The sequence below is a fragment of the Schistosoma haematobium genome, chromosome ZW (genome assembly GCF_000699445.3).
Source record: "Schistosoma haematobium chromosome ZW, whole genome shotgun sequence".
In the NCBI taxonomy this organism is placed as follows: Eukaryota; Metazoa; Platyhelminthes; class Trematoda; order Strigeidida; family Schistosomatidae; genus Schistosoma; species Schistosoma haematobium.
The window spans coordinates 26272490-26298627 of record NC_067195.1 but is presented as its reverse complement, the minus strand read 5'-3'; the positions used below and the strand labels follow the sequence as shown (position 1 = coordinate 26298627).

General features: G+C 40.3%; 1 protein-coding gene across 1 annotated transcript; it reads left to right on the top strand.

The window, feature by feature from the left end:
- Window positions 1-25468, top strand: DEF8 (Differentially expressed in FDCP 8; the record flags this gene model as incomplete). Its single annotated transcript, XM_012946668.3, has 8 exons — window positions 1-121; window positions 165-238; window positions 341-496; window positions 5778-6938; window positions 13320-13505; window positions 16020-16157; window positions 16323-16432; window positions 24987-25468. Coding segments are annotated over 8 exons (2124 nt in total), but the record flags the coding sequence as incomplete, so codon positions are not given.
- Between the last annotated feature and the right edge of the window lie 670 nt (window positions 25469-26138).

Here is a 26138-nt window from a genome sequence, read left to right as displayed (position 1 = left end):
TTGTTTCAAATCAAACATCATTATAATATGGATAATGCAGATGCTAAAGGATCTCGACGTCTCAATCCTTTTAATTGTAATACAAACGAACAGCAGAGTCTCATATCTGCTCTATATGATGGTGGGTCGTTTGTAAAGTTAATTATATCTAAATTTTTTTATAGCCCCAACCCTCACAAACTTCAGAGTGAAAGGTTTTTTAGAATATCTATCTAGCGATTATTTCAGCATACCCTTCGTAAGTCGAGCACATTTGTCTTCAAGTAATTAAGTTTTAGATATCAATAAGTTTTGTTTTTGTAGTCCCAAGTACTTACGCACTTATTTTAATCCTTCCTAGGCACGCATCAACGAGAATTCATCAGTGGAGGAGTTGAAGGATGCAATTCTCAAATGCAAACATATGTTCTTGGCTTTATCTAACGAGTCGTCGGGAAGAAAAGATCGCATATTAGATCGGTTGATTCAATTAAGGAGGATTTTACAGGATGTTAAGGTGGAGTAATATCTGTCGCCACTATTTGTCAATTATTATTGTGATTGGAACTAGTTAGTCAGTTTTACCTTAGCTTCAAGCGTACCAGAAATTCCGATTACAATTTTTGTACATCATGCTTCTCAATTAAATTTATCAAACTAAAGTATAACTCATCAGATAATAAGTAAACATAGTTCGTCTCCATATGTACTCCGAACAGCTTCTGAGTTACGTTGATTGTTTGAAAATAAGTTATTTTATGACGTTTACAAACCATTACCAGGAAACTTAGGACCTTATAAGTAATAAAGTATGTTAGTGAAATATATAAAGGACGTTGGGTCCAAAGCATCCGTTTAATATCAGACATTGCTAAACGTCGTGTAAGGAGCTATATATTAACTGAATAAAGTTCACTTAACGGTAATAACGTGTTACAAGCTCAATATAAAATAGTCCAAAATTAGTCTTACTGATAAATCTCTACTTTTTTGTACTTCTATAAAATGTGAATGTGGTTTAGCTAAATAATCCTTGTTGGATTAGAATAAAGCTAGCTGTGTCCATATCAATCCACAAAGTTTATTAACGTTCTAATAATTTTGGTTTTTCTAGCTGGGTACATCAGCGAATTGGGAATACAAGCTTAAATAATTTGGTTCATGTATATCAAGGTTCACAGTAGAATAGGCTCATACAGTATTTAACCTCCTAAATATATCGAGTACTTCATGATATTATGTTTATCTTTCCTGACAAATTTTCGATTCGTCTATTATAATATCCCTTTGGCTGTTGGTTTTCCGTTCCTTTTTTGTTTCACAGGAGTCTAGATCCTTGTCCTCCCTCACTTTTCACAATCCATATATAGTGTTGTCAACTGGTTTTTTGAAGAATCGATTCAAAATAATCTGACATCTCAAGTCTTTATTCTACCAAACTTTACCGTCAATTTCAACTTATGAACTATTGTACTACATTCATACTGTCAGGCATTCTGAGTAATGCCTATTCATTTTATTTCTCACTAGTACAATGCTTGGTATAACTGTATCCGACCGATTTTTCACTGCCATCACATTAAGTTGTTGCCGGGAGTTATCGTATCACGTTTGCTCCCAGAGCCTTTGTTCTATGGTTTTCATTGGCGTTTCCACAAAGAACTGACGTACTATGCATGTTTTGTTTGCGTTTTACATTTTTATTTCACTTTATAGTACTCGTCAGTATGTGTGAAAGTTAATTGAAATATCAGCGTTAAGGTTATTATTTGGTCGTTTCTGTTGGAGAAGGTCAATAACCACCAGTGTGGTAAAAAATTGGGATTCACTATGTCAATGTAACGTATTCATGAATCGAGTTATTTAATTTACATATGATTAGAAGTTGGGAATACTTAACATTTTGGATTTCCCGTTGATTATGCTCCGTTAACAATTATTCCGGCAGCACCGTTAGTGTGTGTGCCGAAAACGATCGACAGGCCACTCAGTATTCTAGTCTATTCCCCAAACTACCAATCAGAACTCCAGTAATACCAGACGAGTGCCTAAAATATTCTGTATTATACGGACTGTCAAAATTGATTGATCACTGGGTGGTGCTTTGCGATCTGCACTAATAATGACTTAACACACATGACATTGATCACCACCCAGTGATCAATCAATTGTGATTACATCTCAGTCCTACAGGAGGTCGGTCGCGGTCCAGATATCTCAGCGGTAACGTCTCTGACTGTAAAGCTAGGTGACACGGGATCGAATCTGTCAGGGAGCACCAGTTCCCTTAAGCTTACAGATACACCTTACTGACGAGTGCCAAGTAGCACGAAACCCGGGTCCTGGGCTTCCTGTCGACTACCTCGAACCACCATCTATACGGACTGTAAAATTCATAATCAGATACATAAAATACTAAAATATAATATATCATAAACAGTAAGCTTTACTTGTTGTTCCTCATAGAGGAACATAGGCCGCTCACAAGCACCCTCCATCCAACCCTGTCCTGGGCAATCCTTTCCAGTTCTTTCTAGTTGTTATTCATCCTTTTCATATCTGCTTCTATTTCCCGACGTAATGTGTTCTTTGGCCTTCCTCTCTTCCGCTTCCCATCAGGATTCCAAGTTAGGGCTTGCCTCGTGATGCAGTTTGGTGATTTACGTAACGTATGTCCTATCCACTTCCAACGTCTCTTCCTGATTTCCTCTTCAGCCGGAGGCTGGTTTGTCCTCTCCAACAGAAGACGGTTGCTGATGGTATCCGGCCAATGGATGTTGAGTATCTTGCGTAGACAGCTATTTATAATTACTTGTACCATCTTGATTGTGGTTGTTGTAGTTCTCCAAGTTTCAGCTCCATACAGTAGAATTGCCTTGACGTTCGTATTGAAGATTCTCACTTTGATATTGGTTGAAAGTTGTTTTGAGTTCCATATGTTCTTCAATTGTAGGAATGCGACCCTTGCTTTGCCGATCCTCGCCTTTACGTCTGCATCTGAACCTCCTTGTTCATCGATGATGCTTCCTAGGTATGTGAAGGACTCTACATCTTCCAGAGTTTCGCCATCAAGTGTGGTTGGGTTGGTGCTCTTCGTATTGCATTTGAAGATCCTGCTTTTTCTTTTGTGTATGTTGAGGCGTACTGATGTAGAGGCTGCTGCTACACTAGTTGTCTTTATCTGCATTTGTTCGTGTGTATGGGATAGGAGGGCTAGGTCATCAGCGAAGTCCAAATCGTCTAATTGATTCTGAGCTGTCCATTGTATTCCGTGCTTCCCCTCAGATGTCGGGGTCTTCATAATTCAGTCAACCACTATAAGGAAAAGAGAGGGCGAGAGTAATCAGCCTTGTCTGACTCCGGTCCTTACTTGGAATGCATTTGTCAGCTGTCCTCCATGAACCAATTTGCACTGTAGTCCGTCGTATGAGTTCCGGATAATATTGACAATCTTCTCAGGAACTCCGTAGTCTCGAAGATGTTTCCATAATATTCTCCTGTCCACACTGTCAAACGCCTCATGATCCGTAGTGTCGCAATTTGGTCTGTGCACGACCGATCCTTACGGAATCCAGCCTGTTGATCTCGAAGTTGGGTGTCTACTGCGTCTTTCATCCGGTTCAGCAACACCGTCGAAGACTTTCCCTGGTATTGACAGTAGTGTAATGCCTCTGTAGTTTTCACATTTGCTCAGATCTTTCTTTAGAATCTTGATGAGGTGTCCTTCTTTCCAGTCCGTCGGCACTTGTTCTAACTCCCAAATCTTCTTGAGTAGAAGGTAAAGCATGTTTGTAGTTACTTCAATGTCTGACCTCAGTGCTTCAGTTGGTATGTTGTCAAATCCTTCTGCTCTCCCACTCTTGATTTATCTGATGGTCATCTAGATTTCTTCAATCTTTGATGGAATGACATCTATGGGAAGGTCTGTATGTGCTGCTTCGATGTCCAGTGGATTCAATGGGGCTTGTCTATTCAACAGTTCCTCGGAGTATTCTACCCATCTTTTCCTTTGTTCTTGAATCTCGGTGGTTGTCTTGGCTTCTTTGTGTTTGACCGGTCTCTCTGGTTTACTATATCTCCCTGCTAGTTTCTTCGTTGTATCGTAAAGCTGTTTCATATTTCCTTCTCTTGCAGCTTTTTCCGCCGTCGTTGCTAGTTCTTGCCTGTATTACTGCTTGTTGGCTTTAATGCTTTTCAAGCGCTTGTTTGCTTCTGTGTACTCAGCTTGTGCTTTGACTTTCTCTGTTCGTGTTCGGCTGTTGTTAATTGCTATTTTCTTGTTCTTCGTTTCTTGAATCTTGTCCAGGGTTTCCATAGAGATCCATTTCTTATGGTGATGCTTGTTTTGACCCAGCAACTCCTGACACGTTAAAGTTAATGCTTCCTTGATGCTTTTCCAGTTGTCCTCCATAGTAGTTTCTTCTTCCTTCAGTAGATCTTGTAAGGCTTGGAACCTGTTGTTGAGAGCTATCTTGAATTCGTTGAGCTTGTTAGTACCTCGAAGGAAGGAAGACTGTATTGAACATTCGTAACGCTGTTCTCGCATTGTCCAGTGTTTCTTTCGCTTCAGTTTAATCTTAACCACCACCAGGTGGTGATCTGAAGCTATGTCAGCTCCTTTCCTGATTCTCACATCTTCAATTGTCCTTCTGAATTTTTGTTGATGCAAATGTGATCTATTTGGTTCTCTGTGGTGTGGTCCGGTGGGATCCATGTAACTTTGTTTATACGTTTGTGTGGAAATATTGTGCCTCCTATGACCAATTTGTTGAATGCATATAGATTTGCAAATCTGTCACCACTTTCGTTTCTCTCTCCCAGTCCATATCGTCTTATGATATCTTCACATCCGGTGTTGTCCATCCCGACTTTAGCGTTTCGTTCTCCCATCAGGTTGGTCAGTTTATTTCCTGAATACTTCGCTGTGATTGATTGCAGCCTCTCATTGGACTGATCTTTATTGTCGTCGTTGCTATCATTGTTGGGTGCACAATATTGGATAACATTCATTTTGATCCCCTCATTCTTTGTTTTGCATGATGCTTTGATAATTCTGGATCCGTGAGATTCCCGTCCTACAAGTGCATTTCGTGCTTCTTTGGACAGCATTAGAGCAATTCGCTGAGTGTGTGGAGCATTTTCCTCTTCGTGACCGGAGTACAGCAGCATCTCTCCCGTATCTAGCCTTTGCTGTGCAGCTTGAGTTCAATGGGTTTCGCTGATTCCCAGTACTGCCAAGTTGTATCTCCTTATTTTCGTTGTTATTTGACTGGTCTTCCCGGTTTCCCACATTGTTCGAACGTTCCATGTACCTATAAAAATTTTTGCTCTGATTGTTAGAAGGGGCATCGGCCTCGTGGCTTCCGAAGGAACTTGGCTTTCACCATGAGCCATCATAACTCTTTTAATTGAAGACTTTCTAACTTCCAGGACAGAGTTTAAATGGTTCGAATTAATTTTTCTGGTTAGCGTTTTTTAGCGAGTTGGTTTTCTACGGGATGAAGTCGCTAACCCCATGCCCAACCCTCCCCCTTTACCCGGGCTTGTGACCGTCAGTAACTCGAGAAGATCTACAGGCAAAGTTAGTAAGCTTTACTATGGTGCAAAACTGAATAATAGGTTTGTGATTAGTTTACCTAATTCTCTACCCTTAACACTAAATTTAAGATTCTTTCGAATCTACGTTTCCCCTTATTTCTAGCATTTTTAGCCACACGTAAATATTTAGTAGGTTTGCATTTCATTTTTCTATGCTTACTTATTCGTTACAGCCTTTGTTATTATTTTTAACTCAATAGGAGTTCTCAGATGTGTCGACGAAACCAAGTTCCTGTTATTTTGGATCTTCACCTCGTTTTTCAGAGCTATATTTATTATCACGTAGCTTATCTCAGGTGTCTCTGCCATGTTTGCCTTACCGAATTATGGGTCCTGAGGGTTCACGTCCATCTATGCACCATACTCCTTTCCCTGGTGGTCACGATTTCCAAAGTGTTTCTGCGATGCGTCATCTGGGTGGAACGTGCGAATATTGTAGGCACTCAATTCGTGGTCCGGTTGGCAAAATATTACGTTGTCAGGCATGTGGTGTTATGTGTCATTTTGATGGATGTCTTAATAGCCTAACACGTCGGTGTCCAGGTGCATTACTTTTTCCTGGTACTAGTACTAAACACTATATGGGATGTCGGCGTTTGCGAACGGAAAGTGAAAGCGGCACTCATAATAATCCAAAGTTTCATCTTACTGGAGTTACTTTATTTGATACTAGACGTCGTATTTCATTTAAACATTTGGAAGTTTCCAACTTATCTTTTCTTTCGGCAGATCTAACTTTACAATCATGGACTTGTGCAGAATGTCTGAGATCCATTGATTTTACACCATCATATACAGTTTTATCAGGACGTTTGAATACACGTAATCTGGGTAAAACGATCAATGAGGTCATTGAAACGGGTATTGGTGTACTTATTGGAAAAGCTTTTCAAGATATATTACCAAAACACAACTCTATAGATCACGTGACGTCTTACCTAAGTTCTCAACAATTGTCTTTGCCTACCTATTTATTGAAACCTATTTCTACAGGACCATCTGTAGTAGGATCCAATCAATCAACTGATAACCTAAAAAAATATGCTGCTTTTGCTTCTCATAGCGCTTCTGAACCAATCCAAACATGGTATGACGCGTTTGTTATGGAGGCATTTGGAAAAGTCAGTCGTCGGATTTCATCATCCTTATTTATCAAAACTCAAAACGGACGCTTAACGATAGATAAACAAGCAAGTGAGCTAAATGTATTAGAGAATTATGCTGCAGACACTGCATGCACTATGGATTCTGCTCGTTTATGCTACTACTCAGGATATTTTTATTGTTCTAGGTGTCATTGGGGAGATACTCACCAAATTCCAGCTTGGATGTTTGTTCTGGGTGATTATGAACCTAAACCGGTAAGTCTTTTCATATTCTTAGATTTGATTCAATATGGTCGAACAAAGTTGCTTGAAAAACAAGAAAGTGCTTATGAAATTTGTTTTGTTAGTACTTATGATTTTAATAACTTTCCAAAAACAATATTTTCTCAGTCGTATGTAATTTCATCAGGTAAATAATATCATCTAACTCCGCCTGTAGCTCTTCTAGAGTTACTGCCGGTCCCAAGCCCGGGTAAAGGAGGAGGGTTGGGCATGGGGTTAGCGTCCCCATCCCGTAGAAAACTAACTCGCTAAAAAAACGCTTACCAGAAAAAATAATTCAAACCATTTTAACTCTGCCCTGAGAGTTAGAAGGTCTTCATTTAGAAGAATTATGACGCTTCATGGTGAAAGCCGAATTCCTTCGGAAGCCACGAGGCCGATGCCCCTTCTAACAACCAGAGCAAAATTTTTATAGGTACATGGAACGTTAGAACAATGTGGGAAACCGGGAAGACCAGCCAAATAGCAACGGAAATGAGGAGATACAACTTGGCAGTACTGGGAATCAGCGAAACCCACTGGACCCAAGCTGGACAGCAAAGGCTAGATACGGGAGAGATGCTGCTGTACTCCGGTCACGAAGAGGAAAATGCTCCACACACACAGGGAGTTGCTCTAATGCTGTCCAAAGAAGCACGAAATGCACTTGTAGGATGGGAATCCCACGGATCCAGAATCATCAAAGCATCATTCAAAACAAAGAAGGAGGGGATCTTAATGAATATTATCCAATGTTATGCACCCACCAATGATAGCAACGACGACATTAAAGATCAATTCTACGAGCGGCTGCAGTCAATCATAGAGAAATGCTCAAGAAAGGACCTCACCATTCTGATGGGAGATCTAAATGCCAAGGTCGGAATAGACAACACTGGATATGAAGATATTATGGGACGACATGGACTGGGAGAGAGGAACGAAAATGGAGAAAGATTTGCAAATTTGTGTGCATTCAACAAATTAGTCATAGGAGGCACAATATTTCCACACAAATGTATACACAAGGCTACATGGATCTCACCGGACCACACTACAGAGAACCAGATAGACCATATTTGCATAAAAAAAAATTCCGAAGGACAATGGAAGATTTGAGAACCAGGAGAGGAGCTGACGTAGCTTCAGATCACCACCTGGTGGTGGTTAAGATTAAACTGAAGCTAAAAAAGAACTGGACAAGTGGACAAACAGCAATACAAAGATTCAATACGGCCTTCCTTCGAGATACTGACAAACTCAATGAATTCAAGATAGCTCTCAACAACAGATTCCAAGCCTTTCAAGATCTACTGAAGGAAGAAGAAACTACCATGGAGGACAACTGGAAAGGCATCAAGGAAACATTGACTTCAACGTGTCAAGAGGTTCTGTGCCTAAAGAAACACCATCATAAGGAATGGATCTCTATAGAAACACTGGACAAGATCAAAGAAAGGAAGAACAAGAAGACAGCAATTAACAACAGCCGAACACGAGCAGAGAAAGTCCAAGCACAAGCTGAATACATAGAAGCAAACAAGCAAGTGAAAAGGAGCATTAGAGCCGACAGGAAGAAATACGTGGAAGAATTAGCAACGACGGCAGAAAAAGCTGCTAGAGAAGGAAATATGAAACAGCTTTACGATACAACGAAGAAACTATCAGGGAAATACAGTAAACCAGAGAGGCCGGTCAAAGACAAAGAAGGCAAGCCAATCACTGAAATTCAACAACAGCGAAACAGATGGGTAGAATACTTCGAGGAACTCCTGAATAGGCCGGCTCCAATGAATCCACCGAACATCGAAGCAGCACACACAGATCTTCCTATAGATGTCAACCCACCAACGACGGAAGAAATTAGAATGGCCGTCAGACAAATCAAGAACGGGAAAGCAGCAGGACCCGACAACATACCAGCTGAAGCACTGAAATCAGACGTCGAAGTAACCACAAGCATGCTTTACCCTCTATTCAAAAAGATTTGGGAGGAGGAACAAGTGCCGATGGACTGGAAAGAAGGACACCTCATCAAGATTCCAAAGAAAGGAGATCTGAGCAAATGTGAAAACTACAGAGGCATTACACTACTGTCAATACCAGGGAAAGTCTTCAACAGGGTGTTGCTGAACCGGATGAAGGATGCAGTAGACACCCAACTTCGAGATCAACAGGCTGGATTCCGTAAGGATCGGTCGTGCACAGACCAAATTGCGACACTACGGATCATGAGGCGTTTGACAGTGTGGACAGGAGAATATTATGGAAACTTCTTCGACACTACGGAGTTCCTGAGAAGATTGTCAATATTATCCGGAACTCATACGACGGACTACAGTGCAAAGTAGTGCATGGAGGACAGCTGACAGATGCATTCCAAGTAAGGACCGGAGTCAGACAAGGCTGTTTACTCTCTCCCTTCCTCTTTCTTCTGGTGGTCGACTGGATTATGAAGACCTCGACATCTGAAGGAAAACACGGAATACAATGGACAGCTCAGAACCAATTAGACGATCTGGACTTCGCAGATGACCTAGCCCTCCTATCACGTACACGTGAACAGATTCAGATAAAGACAGCCAATGTAGCAGCAGTCTCTGCATCAGTAGGCCTCAGTATACACAAAGGGAAAACCAAGGTCCTCAAATTCAAAGCGGAGAACAGCAATCCAATCACCCTTGATGGCGAAACTCTGGAAGATGTAGAATCCTTCACATATCTGGGAAGCATCGTCGATAGACATGGAGGTTCAGATGCAGACGTAAAGGCGAGGATTGGCAAAGCAAGGGCCGCATTCCTACAATTGAAGAACATATGGAACTCAAAACAACTTTCAACCAATATCAAAGTGAGAATCTTCAATACGAACGTCAAGGCAATTCTACTGTATGGAGCTGAAACTTGGAGAACTACAACAACCACAATCAAGAAAGTACAAGTATTTATAAATAGCTGTCTACGCAAGATACTCAACATCCATTGGCCGGATACCATCAGCAATAGCCTTCTGTGGGAGAGAACAAACCAACTTCCAGCTGAAGAGGAAATTAGGAAAAGACGATGGAAATGGATAGGACATACATTACGCAAATCGTCAAACTGCATCACGAGGCAAGCTCTAACTTGGAATCCTGAAGGGAAGCGAAAAGAGGAAGGCCAAAGAACACATTACGTCGGATAATAGAAGCAGATATAAAAAGGATGAATTACAACTGGAAGGAGCTGGAAAGGACTGCCCAGGACAGGGTTGGATGGAGAATGCTGGTGAGCGACCTATGCTCCTTCACGAGGAGTAACAGGTGTAAGTAAGTAAGTAAATAATATCATCTGCTATAGATTGGTTGCATACACATATCTTTTCACTCCTAATCATTTCGTGACCTTTAGGCTTGCAGTAGTTGAGGCTTCTCATTCTTCATTTTAAATTTTGCTAATAGTTTTATTACTCAAGTAAATAAATATATTTCTCACACACTCCTGGGTTAGTTAAGTTGCATTTAGATGTCTTTTAAACCTCTCACTATAATTATTTGATGCGTGTTAAATAATCGAAATAATATCACAATTTCAATGCTTACTAAAATGTCGGTAAAATTGTTTGATCCGTCAGTAAAACGGTGGTTTCTATACATTACTTAATTACGCCTGTTACTCCTCGTGAAGGAGCATAGGTCGCTCACCAGCATTCTCCATCCAACCCTGTCCTGGGCAGTCCTTTCCAGCTCCTTCCAGTTGTAATTCATCCTTTTTATATCTGCTTCTATTATCCGACGTAATGTGTTCTTTGGCCTTCCTCTTTTTCGCTTCCCTTCAGGATTCCAAGTTAGAGCTTGCCTCGTGATGCAGTTTGACGATTTGCGTAATGTATGTCTTATCCATTTCCATCGTCTTTTCCTAATTTCCTCTTCAGCTGGAAGTTGGTTTGTTCTCTCCCACAGAAGGCTATTGCTGATGGTATCCGGCCAATGGATGTTGAGTATCTTGCGTAGACAGCTATTTATAAATACTTGTACTTTCTTGATTGTGGTTGTTGTAGTTCTCCAAGTTTCAGCTCCATACAGTAGAATTGCCTTGACGTTCGTATTGAAGATTCTCACTTTGATATTGGTTGAAAGTTGTTTTGAGTTCCATATGTTCTTCAATTGTAGGAATGCGACCCTTGCTTTGCCGATCCTCGCCTTTACGTCTGCATCTGAACCTCCTTGTTCATCGATGATGCTTCCTAGGTATGTGAAGGACTCTACATCTTCCAGAGTTTCGCCATCAAGTGTGGTTGGGTTGGTGCTCTTCGTATTGCATTTGAAGATCCTGCTTTTTCTTTTGTGTATGTTGAGGCGTACTGATGTAGAGGCTGCTGCTACACTAGTTGTCTTTATCTGCATTTGTTCGTGTGTATGGGATAGGAGGGCTAGGTCATCAGCGAAGTCCAAATCGTCTAATTGATTCTGAGCTGTCCATTGTATTCCGTGCTTCCCCTCAGATGTCGGGGTCTTCATAATTCAGTCAACCACTATAAGGAAAAGAGAGGGCGAGAGTAATCAGCCTTGTCTGACTCCGGTCCTTACTTGGAATGCATTTGTCAGCTGTCCTCCATGAACCAATTTGCACTGTAGTCCGTCGTATGAGTTCCGGATAATATTGACAATCTTCTCAGGAACTCCGTAGTCTCGAAGATGTTTCCATAATATTCTCCTGTCCACACTGTCAAACGCCTCATGATCCGTAGTGTCGCAATTTGGTCTGTGCACGACCGATCCTTACGGAATCCAGCCTGTTGATCTCGAAGTTGGGTGTCTACTGCGTCTTTCATCCGGTTCAGCAACACCGTCGAAGACTTTCCTGGTATTGACAGTAGTGTAATGCCTCTGTAGTTTTCACATTTGCTCAGATCTTTCTTTAGAATCTTGATGAGGTGTCCTTCTTTCCAGTCCGTCGGCACTTGTTCTAACTCCCAAATCTTCTTGAGTAGAAGGTAAAGCATGTTTGTAGTTACTTCAATGTCTGACCTCAGTGCTTCAGTTGGTATGTTGTCAAATCCTTCTGCTCTCCCACTCTTGATTTATCTGATGGTCATCTAGATTTCTTCAATCTTTGATGGAATGACATCTATGGGAAGGTCTGTATGTGCTGCTTCGATGTCCAGTGGATTCAATGGGGCTTGTCTATTCAACAGTTCCTCGGAGTATTCTACCCATCTTTTCCTTTGTTCTTGAATCTCGGTGGTTGTCTTGGCTTCTTTGTGTTTGACCGGTCTCTCTGGTTTACTATATCTCCCTGCTAGTTTCTTCGTTGTATCGTAAAGCTGTTTCATATTTCCTTCTCTTGCAGCTTTTTCCGCCGTCGTTGCTAGTTCTTGCCTGTATTACTGCTTGTTGGCTTTAATGCTTTTCAAGCGCTTGTTTGCTTCTGTGTACTCAGCTTGTGCTTTGACTTTCTCTGTTCGTGTTCGGCTGTTGTTAATTGCTATTTTCTTGTTCTTCGTTTCTTGAATCTTGTCCAGGGTTTCCATAGAGATCCATTTCTTATGGTGATGCTTGTTTTGACCCAGCAACTCCTGACACGTTAAAGTTAATGCTTCCTTGATGCTTTTCCAGTTGTCCTCCATAGTAGTTTCTTCTTCCTTCAGTAGATCTTGTAAGGCTTGGAACCTGTTGTTGAGAGCTATCTTGAATTCGTTGAGCTTGTTAGTACCTCGAAGGAAGGCTGTATTCAACCTTTGTAGTGCTGTTTGTCCAGTTGTCCATTTCTTTTTCAGCTTCAGTTTTAAATTGGCTACAACTAGGTGGTAGTCTGAATTTATGTCAGCTCCTTTCCTGGTTCTCACATCTTCCATTGTCCTTCGGAATTTTTTGTTGATGCAAATGTGATCTATTTGGTTCTCTGTGGTGTGGTCCGGTGAGATCCATGTAGCATTGTGTATACGTTTGTGTGGAAATATTGTGCCTCCTATGACCAATTTGTTGAGTGCATATAGATTTGCAAATCTTTCTCCATTTTCGTTCCTCTCTCCCAGTCCATGTCGTCCCATAATATCTTCATATCCAGTGTTGTCTATTCGAACTTTGGCATTTAGATCTCCCATCAGAATAGTTAGGTCCTTTCTTGGGTATTTCTCTATGATTGACTGCAGCGGGTTTCTGTACATGTAAGCGGTTAATAGTCTTGCTGTACTCCCACCAGAATTGTGGTTCTGCTCGTGAGTCTAATGACAAGACAATCGTTACCCTGTGAGCACAGTCCTTTGTCTAGTTAAACATTACTTCTAACCCACTCATGTTAAGTTCATAGGTCGCTTGTTTTTAATTTTCATATGTAAAGAAAACGTCACATAGGATAATAAGTTACTGTAAATGGTTCTCAACTTTTATATAGGTATGTCGAACCGCGTATTTGTGGCTAAATTATGCTTGGTCACGCCATTTGTTCCGCGTTCCTGTATCGTGGTATTATCATGAACCGTTGGCCAGACAAGTATGTTCTATTCGTACTAGGATTTTCAGACTACAACCATACTTCAATATATGTTCAGGTGCAAAACTCTGCAGTTTAGATCTTGAAGTAAGAATACATACTTTTGCGCAAATTAAGAATTCTTACTTAGATACTAAGTAACAACTTCAGTGAAGAAATATGTCCTTTTAATTCACTTTAAATCGTGACTCGATACTAATTTATTCATTTTTATAATTGATGATAAAACTTGTACAAATAAACTGGTGGCAAGTTTGTTAACTATGCGACAGAAATTTCAGAATTATTTATAAAAAACAATAGCAAATTATTGAGGCTATAGGTAAGATATCTAGGCAAACAGAATTATTATATTTAACTTTATAATTTGGTCCAAATTGTTTTGCAAAACTGACAAACTACGTAATAACTAGTAAAAGAATTCAAAAACCGTATAAAATGTTTTAACGATTGGTAATTACGAATAAAATGTTGAATATCAGCATTAGTTATAAAAGCGACAATAATTACAATGTGAAAAAGTAGCATATCATGTGTAAATCATCCATGACATATGTTGTAAGGCGAAAGCTCGAAGAGTGATTGTCCGAATCTCGGCGAAATAGAAATTTATATACTCTTTCTTAGTTAATAAATATATAAATGGACAACCAGTCTGTCACTAAATAATGTATAGTGTGGTTTTATGTGACATATAATGTACCTTGAGGGTTGTAATAAGTTTTTATTGTCCTAAAACAGAGTATTTTCGTTACCAAAACCCATTCATTTCATAAGCCAGTATATGTCTGGGTACTTTATTAGGTCATATATACGATTACCCACAATTTTTGGAATATTTATATAAAGGTTCGATGGGAGGTTGAAAAACAATCTCAAACCTCGTGAATGAAATCTCTATTTTAAAGTGCTTGCGTACTACAGTGTCCATTATTCAATACTTCAGTAGTGATGTACTTTGGTTGTAAACTTAATTCAAGTAAAAAGGAACGAGTTCTTATCAATTTATGTTTCGGGAAGAATTTAGATCTTCAGGAGTAAATTATTTCTTGTAATTTCGCTTTAGCAGAATATCACTTTCAGTTTATATAGTGGGATAATGAACCTTTTCTTATGAATGCTACACAGTATAGGCACTAATTGTATCACCTACAAAGCTATTCACAAATCAATTGCTAACTGTAGGATTGGCTTTTGAATTTCGCGCATAAACCTAAAGTTCTACACTACAAAAACGTTTTCTGATCAGTACAATGACTCTATTCCTTTTAATCTTTCATTTACACCTCTAGTTATTCTTTTTTTTAAAAAATTAAATATATAATTCCAATGTTTTTACACAATTAACTAATTTAGGATTGCTTGATTTACGCTGATTTTATTGTTGGCTATTAGTCAAGGCGAGTTAGAAAGATATTTCTACGCCCAGTTCGTACTTTGCTTAAGCAAGCTTCTAATCACGTACACATGCTGTATAAATTGTTATTTACTCAGTTAAGCACATCATAGTGTGAAAAAACACCACAAAATGCACCTGACAAATGAAGCTACAATATTGTAAAGAGATAAAAAAAAGAAGGATAGCGCAGTCGATAAACAAATGAACAGAAACGTTATGTCATAAAAGATTGGATTCAGTTGAAAATAAAATCAAGAGAGCTTTGTTGTAGTCAAGAGAGCTCATGTCTTTTCTAAGAATAAAAATCTACAGAAGGATCACCACCAGCTCTTACACTCTCATATCTCTTAGCGCCTCAAGCTGCTGAACGGCACCATATCTAGAACTCTAACTGGGAAATCTTGATGAACCGATAGATCTTAGTTTTAAGTTGTTATCTTTCGTATCACATCTTTGTATCGTAACCCAAATACTTCTCCACTTTTCTTGCTCAGTTCGGAAAATAATGGGCAATATGGGAGCCACTGAGACTACATTCGTAATACATAATAGCAATCGGTGTTTCAATAGTGCCACCAACTGAAATATCATCACTATCCCTGAACACATGTTCATGAATGTTGATAGTGAATGTGACCAATCCTTCAGAACAAGAGAATCTGAACTGCTGTCCGAGGTACGAGAGCGCTGTTTTACTTCTCAGCTGACTTGAAATGGGAACTAAATCAGCAGTTATCTTAGTGACCTAAAGCCATGACCACAGAGCCCAAGTGATAGATGCTTAAGGTCAATCACACATCGTCTTTTTGTGAGAGGTTTTTGCTGTCTTAGTCCCGTACTTCAGAAGTCTCACCAGCGGAGACACCTATCCTTGGGTTGAGGTGAGGTGTGACGATTTAGAGTGACCTTTTATAAAAACTTTATTTTGTTATGAGAAGGCAGCATCGCTATAGACACTGGTTACTCTAAAGAAACACACCCCAGTACAGTAAACAGGACGAATTTGTTCTCGAATCTTAAGTTGCTTCTTTTGATGCCCAAGAAACATGTGTTGCAGCCAGTTTAGCTCGGTTCAGTCGTTACGATAGGCAAACTTGACCACCACGTCAAGACAGCAACTGCAGCATAAGTTTAATTACATTTAGTCTTCTCGTGTTAACTAACTTTCTTATCATTTTCTAAATTATTTGCAAACTTCTAAGAAATATGGTCTTGAGTGGTTTCTTGAGCAACCGTATACATTCACCATGGATTTAATAAGTCAAGTATTGAATGGGAAACTGATTGTACAATTGACAAATTTCTTATCTAAAGTAAACGAACACATTGAGAAATGTCAGGTAAGATTGTGTCATTTAATGTATTCATAAATAATATAATTTTAACCCTTTGAATCCTAGTTTTGTATGAACTTACATATATATGGAGGCCAGTAAATTTCGGCTTTTGTACTTTTTGTGTAACTATTGTATTTGGATCTAACCAAATTATTCTATACCTTATAGGTATGTGAAACTCACATTCCGAGTTATTGTGTAGTTTGCAATGAGGGGCCTACACGCCCATATCATATGAAAATGGCGTTTTGTAATCGATGTAATAAATCGTGTCATCGGTAAGCAATATATTTTTGTAATAACATACAGACAACCGAACTTTTTTATGGTTTTTGTTGCGCTTAACAAGTGTAGCAGATATTTTCACATATCATGCTAAATAGCTTTGGTTACTTGTTCCACTTATCATTTATTGTTTAATTATTTGACATGTGATGTAATTGTTTATGCACTCAACCCATAACTTTTGGTTTGTGAACCTTTATGTACTCCACCTACTTTGATCTGTATAATGAAGTAGTCACCGTTAGATTTTATCCATCAGGCAGTCAGTCAGTCAGTAACAACGTAGAACTTCGTGCTTACGTACATCAGTTCGAGTTGCCATACCGCATTAGCACAGAGATGCAGTTGTCGATTCAAATCCCGTAGTGATAGAGGCGGTAAGACTATAAGCAGTAATCGGAAAAATTAGGGTTTGAAGAAGTTATTTAAAGAGTATAATCCAGTGAGATAAATTTGGAAGGAGAAAAAAAAGAGAAAAGGAGGATTCAGGGGATTAGAATTTGGGAGAACACAAAGAATGGATGCACCTGAGCCATTGCAAACGATTTTGGGCCATGTCATTCAGGGTCTCTAACCATCGGTTGCTATCACCTTGCGGTCCCCAACCAGGTAGTCTACACCTACCAACATGACTCAGTCCACTTGTCAGTGACTTCATGGACTTGTGCCATGTTTTGGTCTGGCCGCCCCTAGCTTTCTTCCCACCTACTCCTATACCACTGAACATCGCACGTCCAGGCAGTCGGTTGTTGGGCATACGTAACACGTGTCCCAGCCATCTCAACTGATGAAGTTTCACTACTTCATCAATTGATTTGCCATCCTTACCTAGTACCCGTTTCCTAACAACTGTGTTACTTACTCGATGGTCCCAGGATATACGAGCAAGGTTTCGAAGACACCTATGATCGAATACTAGTAACCTATGAATATCCTCTACTCTTACCGGCCATGTTTCACTGCCATAAAGTAGGACGGAACGAACTGCTGCACAGTAAACACGTCCTTTGGTTGATAGACGGATATCTCGCCTACGCCATAAATGACGCAAGTTGGCAAAAGCTAGTCGAGCCTTCTGTATCCGTGCTGAGATTTCGTCACACACCAGACTACAAGGGCTGATGAGACTTCCAAGATAAGTGAAGCGGTCGACACGCTCAATTACTTCACTCCCTATCATTAGTACAGGTGTCGATGCAACCCAATCCTGTAGCAACATTTTGCATTTCGAGGGGGAGAATCGGATTCTGAACATGCTTGCATTGTTGCTTAGAGTGGTCATAAGACTCTGCATTTTGTCAGCGTCTTCACCAAATAAAACTATGTCATCGGCACATTCCAAGTCAACAAGTGGATCTCCTGGTAGAAGTTCAACTCTTGGAAATTTAGACGAGGAAAGTGTTATCTCTAAAGGTACGTTGACGACAAAGTTGAACAAGAATGGAGAGAGTGGGCAGCCCTGACGAATACCACTTGAGGTAATCAATTCTGATGACAGTTCGCCAAAATCTCTCACTCTACCAGTTGTGTTCGAGTAGAGAGCCTTTACAAGGTTAATGTACTTCTTTGGTACTCCTTTCAGTGACAAACACTGCCATAGAACCTCACGATCAACAGAGTCGAATGCCGCCTTAAGGTCGAGAAATACTGCCATTGTGGGGCGTCTGAACGAGTGTCTGTTCTAGAACCTGATGTAGTGTGAATATCTGATCTATACAACCACGTCCAGGTCGAAAACCAGCCTGATTTTCTCTAGTCTGTTCTTCACGAGCTTTGGTTAGGCGTCGAAGTATTATTGAAGCTAATATTTTAGACACTATATTAGTCAAACTGATTCCTCTGTGATTGCCACAAGAGGACTTTTGTCCTTTCTTAAAAACCGGCACAATCAGTGATTGAGACCAGTCAGATGGGATTACGTCCAGTTCCCAAATTCTACTTAAGGCCTCAGTTAATCTTACTGCTAATACTGGACCGCCATCCCTAAAAATCTCAGGAGTGAACCTGTCAGGGCCTGCTGCTCTCCCTCGCTTCAGATTTCCTATGGCTTTTTCAACTTCATAAGGAGTCGGAGGACCTAAATTAACTTGCCATTCAGGTTGACTGGAGATCGTGGGAAACCGAAGTGTGGCTGAAGGCCAGTTGAACTGATCCCTAAAGTGTTCTGCCCATCGATCCAATCTCCTGGATTGAGAATGTATAATATGTCCATCTTCTGTGAGATTGCTTCGCTAACGGTCGGATTCCTAATACCGGTTTCCCTAACGAGTCTGAACAATTGTCTGCTGTTACCTATTGCCGCTGCCTTTTCTCTTGCTTTCGCTACCCACCACTGTTCGCGATCATTGCGTAGGCTTCTTGTCAGCTTGCACTTAAGCTGACTCCGCTCTTCGTAATGTTCGGAGCCTGTTGGAATGAGTTTCCGAGCATCTATCAATGCGGTAGATGCTGCTGAGATAGCGTTTCTCCCTAACCTTATGGTTTACCTTACGAGCAGATATCACTGCTGTTTCCACAGCTTTTCGGATATCATTCCATGCTGCCTCGGGGTGGGCATCACATACATGGCTGCCTAACTGTTTTCCTAGTTGTTCCTGAAATATACTCTTAGTTTGACTATCATTAAGTAGGGCCCTAAGAGGCTTCCTTGCAGCGTCTTTCTTACGTCCAGTAAGACGCAGGCAAATACGCGCTCGCACTAGAGCATGATCTGAATCTAAGCATGTGCTCCAGAATGAGCGACAGTCTTCTATCGAGCCCCTCCATCGATGGCTGATAGCGATGTGATCTATTTGGGTCCAACGTTGGAACGAATTAGGGGGTCGCCATGTCAAAAGATGTTTTTCCTTAAGCTTAAAGTTAGTATTTGCAAGAAAGAGGCGGTTATCTGAGCATAGCTGTAACAGACGGTCGCCATTATCTGTTCTTTGCGCCACGACACCATATCTTTCCGAGTCCTTATTGTTCCGTTTAGTCGGATAGCGCACAAACGACTGTACTGGGATCCAGTCTAAGAGAGCTTGTTCTACCCTAGGACTCAATGCTATACCTACGCCGGCGAGTCCACGAGAAGCAGCATTAGGGCTTCCTGGTACACGAAGTATGAATCGAGTTGGTTCTTTATTTTGGCATGGTGATGTCAAAAGAATGACGCTACTCGGATCCTGTATGCGCGTTTCGGAAACACAGCACACATCATTGGCGCGAGATTCTAAAGTCCTAGCTAAGGAAGCTTGTTGTCCTATTTGGCGCAGTGTTCGGACGTTATAAGCTCCAACATGAAGTTTAGAGTGTGGTTTCAGGAGACCAGGAATAATGTTCCACGTACTCAAATCGTTCACTCTAGCGGTACGAGGTGATAAAAGGACGTGAGAAGGGTTAGTTCGGGAGATAAGAGTGGTATTAAGAGGTGTAGGAAGGATTTGAATGTGACCAAATTGGTCTCGTGTGCTTTCATGAATAATAGTTCCGAACAGAGATGTGAACTTCCTTACGTGTTGTCATGGAAGTAAGTCACAACGCAGACAATAAAAGGTTAAAATTTCAGGATGACCTCATGACTTTGTTAAATTACCAACCATTTTCCGAGTGATAATTAGAGTATAATCGATTTGTTGAACATTTTTGGGTTTCATGTTTGATATAATAACGTATAGTATATACGATCTAATACTATTGTAAACTGCAAACACGAGAAAATCAGGCTGGCTTCAGACCTGGTTGTTGCTGTATCGACCACATATTTATCATTCGTCAGGTTTCAGAACACAGGTATGCTTATTGGCGTCCGACAATGATAGTTGTTCTTGACTTATAAGCAGCATTTGACTCTGAAGACCGAGAGGCTCCGTGGCAGTGTCTGTCATTGAAAGGTGTACCTTGTAAGGGCTCTTTACTCGAACACTATCAGTCGAGTTAGAGCTTATGGCGAACTGTCATCTGATTTTGCAACCACAAGTGGTGTCCGGCAAGGCTGTCCACTATGTCCATTTAGTTCAATTTCATCATAAACCTACTGCTAGAAATAACGTTTTCATCGGCTGAATTTCCGGTAATTTATCTGCTACCAGGAGGTTCACCTGTTGATTTAGAATACGCAGATGATATGGTCGGTGAGGACACCGGTAAAATGCAGAGTGTTTTGGTAACACTGAGCAACAATGCCAGGATGTTTGGGATGCGTTTCTTCCCTTCTAAATGGAAATTGTTGCTTCAGGACTGGCCTGCGTCAACACCTGAATTCAGGATAGAGAGTGAAGTAATCGAACGCGTCGACAACTTCACTTATCTTGGAAGTCTGATTCGTCCTGAGAGGCGGCCGAACTTATGCCTGTTATCCCTCGTGGAGGAGCATAGTCTGCCGACCAGGATTCTCCAACCAACTGTGTCATGTGCTCTCTTCCTCATTTCTTTCTAATTTCTATTCACCCCTTTGGCATCTGCCTCCAACTCTCGATGTAATGTGTCCCTTCGGCTTTCTCTTTTTTTCACCTTCAGGATTCCAAGTCAGGGCTAACCTATATATATATATATATATATATATATATATAACTGCTCCTGTAGCTCTTCAAGGGTTACTGTTGTTCCCAAGCCTGGTTAAAGGAGGAAGGTTGGGAATTAGGTCAGCAACCATATCCCGTAGGAAACAACCTTTCTAAAATACGCCAACAAAAAACACAATATTAACCATTTAAACTCTACCTTGGACGTTGAAATATCTTCATTCATGGTGAAAACCGAGATTTTTCGGAAGTCACGAGACCGATGCCCCTTCTAACAACCAGAGCAACAATTAATATAAGTACACAGAATGTTCGGACAAAGTGGAAGGCCGGAAGGACTAATCAAATATCCGAGGAAATGAGGATTTTCAACTTGGCTATGCTCGGATTATGTGAAACCGATTAAACCCAAACTGAACAGAAGACTATGGATTCGGGAGAGATGTTGCTTTAGTCTGGTCACAAAGAGGAAACTGCCCCACACACTCATGGAGTTGCTCTGATGCTGTCCAAAAAAGCACGTTAAGCATTTATAAAATGGGAATCTCATGGACCTAGAACCATCAATGCATCTTTCCAAACAAAGAGGGTATTGATCACAATGAATGTTACCCAATGATATACACCCACCAATGATAGCAACGGCGACGATAAAGATCAGTTTTACGAGAAGTCGCAAATAATCGTAGCAAAGTGCGTAGGAAAGGAAAGGACCTGACCATCCTGATGGAATACCCAGACGCCAAAGTCGGAATGGACAACACCAGATGTGAAGACATCATGGAACGACATAGACTGGAAGAAAGGAACGCGAATGGTGACAGATTTGCAAATCCATGTGCATTCAACAAAATGGTTATAGGTGGCACCATATCGCACCACAAATCTGTGCATAAAACTACATGGCTACCACCAATTCATATTACAGAGAACCGGATCGATCACATTTACATAACTAAAAATTCAGAAGGCCAATGGAAGATGTGTGAACTAAGGGGTTGACATAGCTCCAGATCACCACCTCGTTGTGGCCAAGATCAAATTGAAGTTAAGGAAGCAATGGACAACTGGGAAAGCAGCATCAAAAAAGGTTCAATACAGCCTTCCTTCCTTCGAGGTACTAACAAGCTCAACGAATTCAAGATAGCTCTCCACAACAGGTTCCAAGCCTTACAAGATCTACTGAAAGAAGAAGAAATTGCTATGGAAGACCACTGGAAACGGATTAAAGAAACACTAACCTCAACGTGTCAGGAGTTGCTGGGCCGCAACAAGCATCACCATAAGAAATGGATCTCTATGGAAACCCTGGACAAGATTCAAGAAACGAAGAACAAGAACATTAGGGAAAGTCGAAGACAAACTGAACGCACAGAAGCAAGCAAGCAGGTGAAGAGGAGCATTAGAGCTGACACCGGAAATGTGGGGAAGAGCTAGCAGCGACGGCGGAAAAAGCTGCAGGAGAAGGAAATATGAAACAACTATGTGACACAACGAAGAAACTAGCAGGGAAATATAGTAAACCAGAGAGACCGGTCAAGCACGAAGGCAAGCCGATCACTGAGATCCAAGAACAGAGGAGCTGATGGGTAGAGAACTTTGAAGAACCCTTGAATAGGCCAGCCGGTTTACGAAAACCTCTACATCTGAGGGGAAGCACGGAATACAATGGACAGCTTGGATGCAACTAAACGATTCGGACTTCGCAGACAACCTAGCTCTTCTATCCCATACACATGAAAACAACTACAGGTCAAGACAACTAGTGTGGCAAAAGCCACTGCATCAGTAGGCCTCAACATACACAAGAGAAAAACAGGATCCTCAAATACAACACGGAGAACACTAACTCAATCAAACTTGATGGAGAGGCTCTGGAAGAAGTCGGAACTTTCACATACCTGGAGAGTATGATTGAGGAACAAGCAGGATCTGATGTAGACGTAAAGGCAAGGATTGGCGAAGCAAGGGTAGTATTCCTACAATTGAAGAACATGTGGAACTCAAAACAACTGTCAACCAATATCAAAGCCAGAATCTTTAATTCGAACGCCAAAACAATTGTGCTGTATGAAGCTGAAGTGTGGAGAACTGCAACCATTACCAAAAATGTACGAGTATTTATAAACAATTATCTACAGGAGATACTGAATCTCTGTCGACCGGATATCATCAGCAACAGCCTACTGTGGGAGTGAACAAACCAGCCTTGAGCTGAAGAGAAAGTTGGGAAAAGACGCTGGAAGTGGATGGGACATACATTGCGAAAATAATCAAACTGTCTCACGAGGCAAGCGCCAACTTGGAATGCTGAAGGGAAACGGAAAAAATGAAAGCCAAATAACACACTGAGTCGAGAATTGGAAGCCGACATGAAAAGAGTGAATAGCAACTGGGAACACCTGGAAAGGACTGCCTAGGACAGATTTGGGTGGAGAATGCTGGTTGACGGCTAATGCTCCTCCACGAGGGGTAACCGACGTATATATATATTAAGTCATACGAAATTATTATTGTGATTGTGGTGCTACTTTTCTGCACAGCTCAGATTATTTTGTTATCATATGTGTTACTCTCATTTAGAAGCCTTAGTTCGCTCCAATTTGTCCAACGAAATACATCTAGATATGTAATGGCCTATGTGGTTGTTAAGAGGACATAGATTAAATTAAAGCGTGTTACGTGCACGATAGTTATGGTGCACCCTGATTGGCTGTTTTTTATGCAATCAGCACTTGTCGATATTTGGAGAAGACTCTAGAGTCTTCTCATGTAAAACTATACATATACTAACATTTTTCTTATTGTGCTTCTTACTTCCATCTACCCTTTTTATTTGGAATATAATTTTGTTCCTGTTCAACCGTGTTCTAATTTGGGGACTTGTCGAGTGAATTGGTGTCCAAGATTACTAAGTAACAGGAATAGCTGGGTCGTAATAAGAGAAAATTATAACAGTAGTATACTTCTCAGAGCTAATTTATCTGTTAGGGCAAACATAGTAGTCAATATGTTTTTGAATGTGGTAGCAGTGGAGATAAGTCTTACATCATCGTCTTACGTTTTAAGTTTTGATAACTTTTTTCACTAGAGATGTTTATAATGCTTTTTACCATCACTATCTCTACGTATTCGGACTGCATTGTCTAGGTTTATAGCCAAAAGCTGTTCTTTTGAGAATTTGGGTTTAAGAATTATAAATCGGTATTAATGGACTCCATTTTTACATATATAATAAAATTTAACAAACAGGATGAATCATCATATTTTTTAAAAAGTATGACAGTTTTCCGAACATTCAGTTATTCAAGTTTAAGTTGGGATTCTTATCAGTCCTATGTACTCCTTCAGAATCCTGTTGAATCTAGTGTATCTGACTGGGACTTAGGCATCAGAAGCTAATAAGATGCTTTACAAGTGTGGTCTTAATACGTCTGTGCACTGTGCCAATAATTTGCGCTACTCCGACCTAAATATTGTTAACGAAACATTCTTATCCTCTCTATTTTTCTGCCCGCTAACAGAGTAAACACAACAGTTTTGGAGACTAAGCTTTTTGATGTTAGTGCAGTGTAATCAGTTAAAAAACATTAAGTTTGTCAGTTGTTTTTCAATGGGAAATAATTAGACTATATGAGAAGAAAAATCATCGTAAAAATCTACTGAAATCCCGTAAACTATCTTCATCAGTCTGAATAATGGTTTACTGAAGTAGAATTTTAACCTAATTGATATTGATTTGCTTATAAGTTTGAGTTGGGGGTCGCATATTCTCAACAGGCTTAAATTATAGTTTAGACGCTGTTCTGCAAAGATTGTCCGGCGTTGTAGGTGTGACTCAGTTCGTACATCGTTGCTAGTATGAAAGAGTTTCAACTAAATCGTTTGATAATTCTACAATGAGTTATAGAGATATCTTTTCACTTATGCACATGGAAATAATTAAAGCATTTTCGTCTCTCGATTTGAAAACTTGTACAAATTAATTATCCATACGATAAACCCCAACGTAATTTTTTACTCCTTTCTATGGAAAATTTCACAGATCTTGTTTGTCCGTGCCATTACCCATCTGTCTGAAAGATACCCCATTCTATGTGGAGATCATTAGAACGTACGGATTATCCGAATTAGGTTTTGACTGGAATGAAGCTGAGGATGAGTGGATTGAAGTACTTTATCCTTCCTTATGTGTGCTATGCAAACAATGTGGTTTGCACTGAACTAACATCATTGTTTAATTCGATGGACAGATTTTTCAGTCATATTCGTGTTATCCTCGAACACTGTTTTCATGCACTTCCATTTTTCGATTGCATATTTTCCAAGATATCGCTGTGTAATTTCTTGATTCGATGAATTTGTATATATTTGGGATAAACCTTCTTGTAGGTATGCATGAATATGTAGTGTTTTGTCTCCTTAATTCTACATTTACTTTCACTGATTTCATATTGTTTTTCGTAACTGTACTTAATAATTTTGATTTAATGCACTCCAATAAAGTAAATATTATGGCTGCTAGTAGACATTTGTTCACATTTGTGCGTTCGTTGCTGTCGCATTAGAGTATTTCACTTTATCATGAGTCACGTGATCTGTGTTGACATTTCTGACAGTTTACATACTTTCCAATCTAGATGCTAATAATGTTTTCATCGAAAACTATCCAGTTATGACTGCAACATGTGATTCCTAATACTAAGTTATATGCATTTGTATATTTATATATTTTCGAAGCTCTATCCACAAGTCACAGATTTTCAGTAGTTTTCGCTTATTATATATTAATTGTGTTTATTATGAATCGCTCCCAAATGTCCTGGTTCGGCTGAGGTGGGGAGAGTCCGCTCTCCCTCTCGAAATTCTCTCACATAGCCACGCATATGCAGCCACTTCCAATGAAGTCCTACTCACTGCTTTCTCGTGGCGGCGGTGTTTACGAAATTGAGAGGACGAGAAACGAATTTCCGGTGCTTTAACCGGGTCGATGAACATAGAACGTTCACCTAGGGGAGTTGGAAAACCGTGATTTCAAACCAATGGCGTACATGGACTCCAGAGTCCTGAAAGGACGAGTAGCGTACGAAGCTATTGTTGGTCACCAGCTATCATGGGGTGGCGTTTCCTAACGTTGCTCCACTACCTTGTGGATTGAACCTCTAGGTCAAAGGCTCCGGGTGTTGCTCCCTAAGAA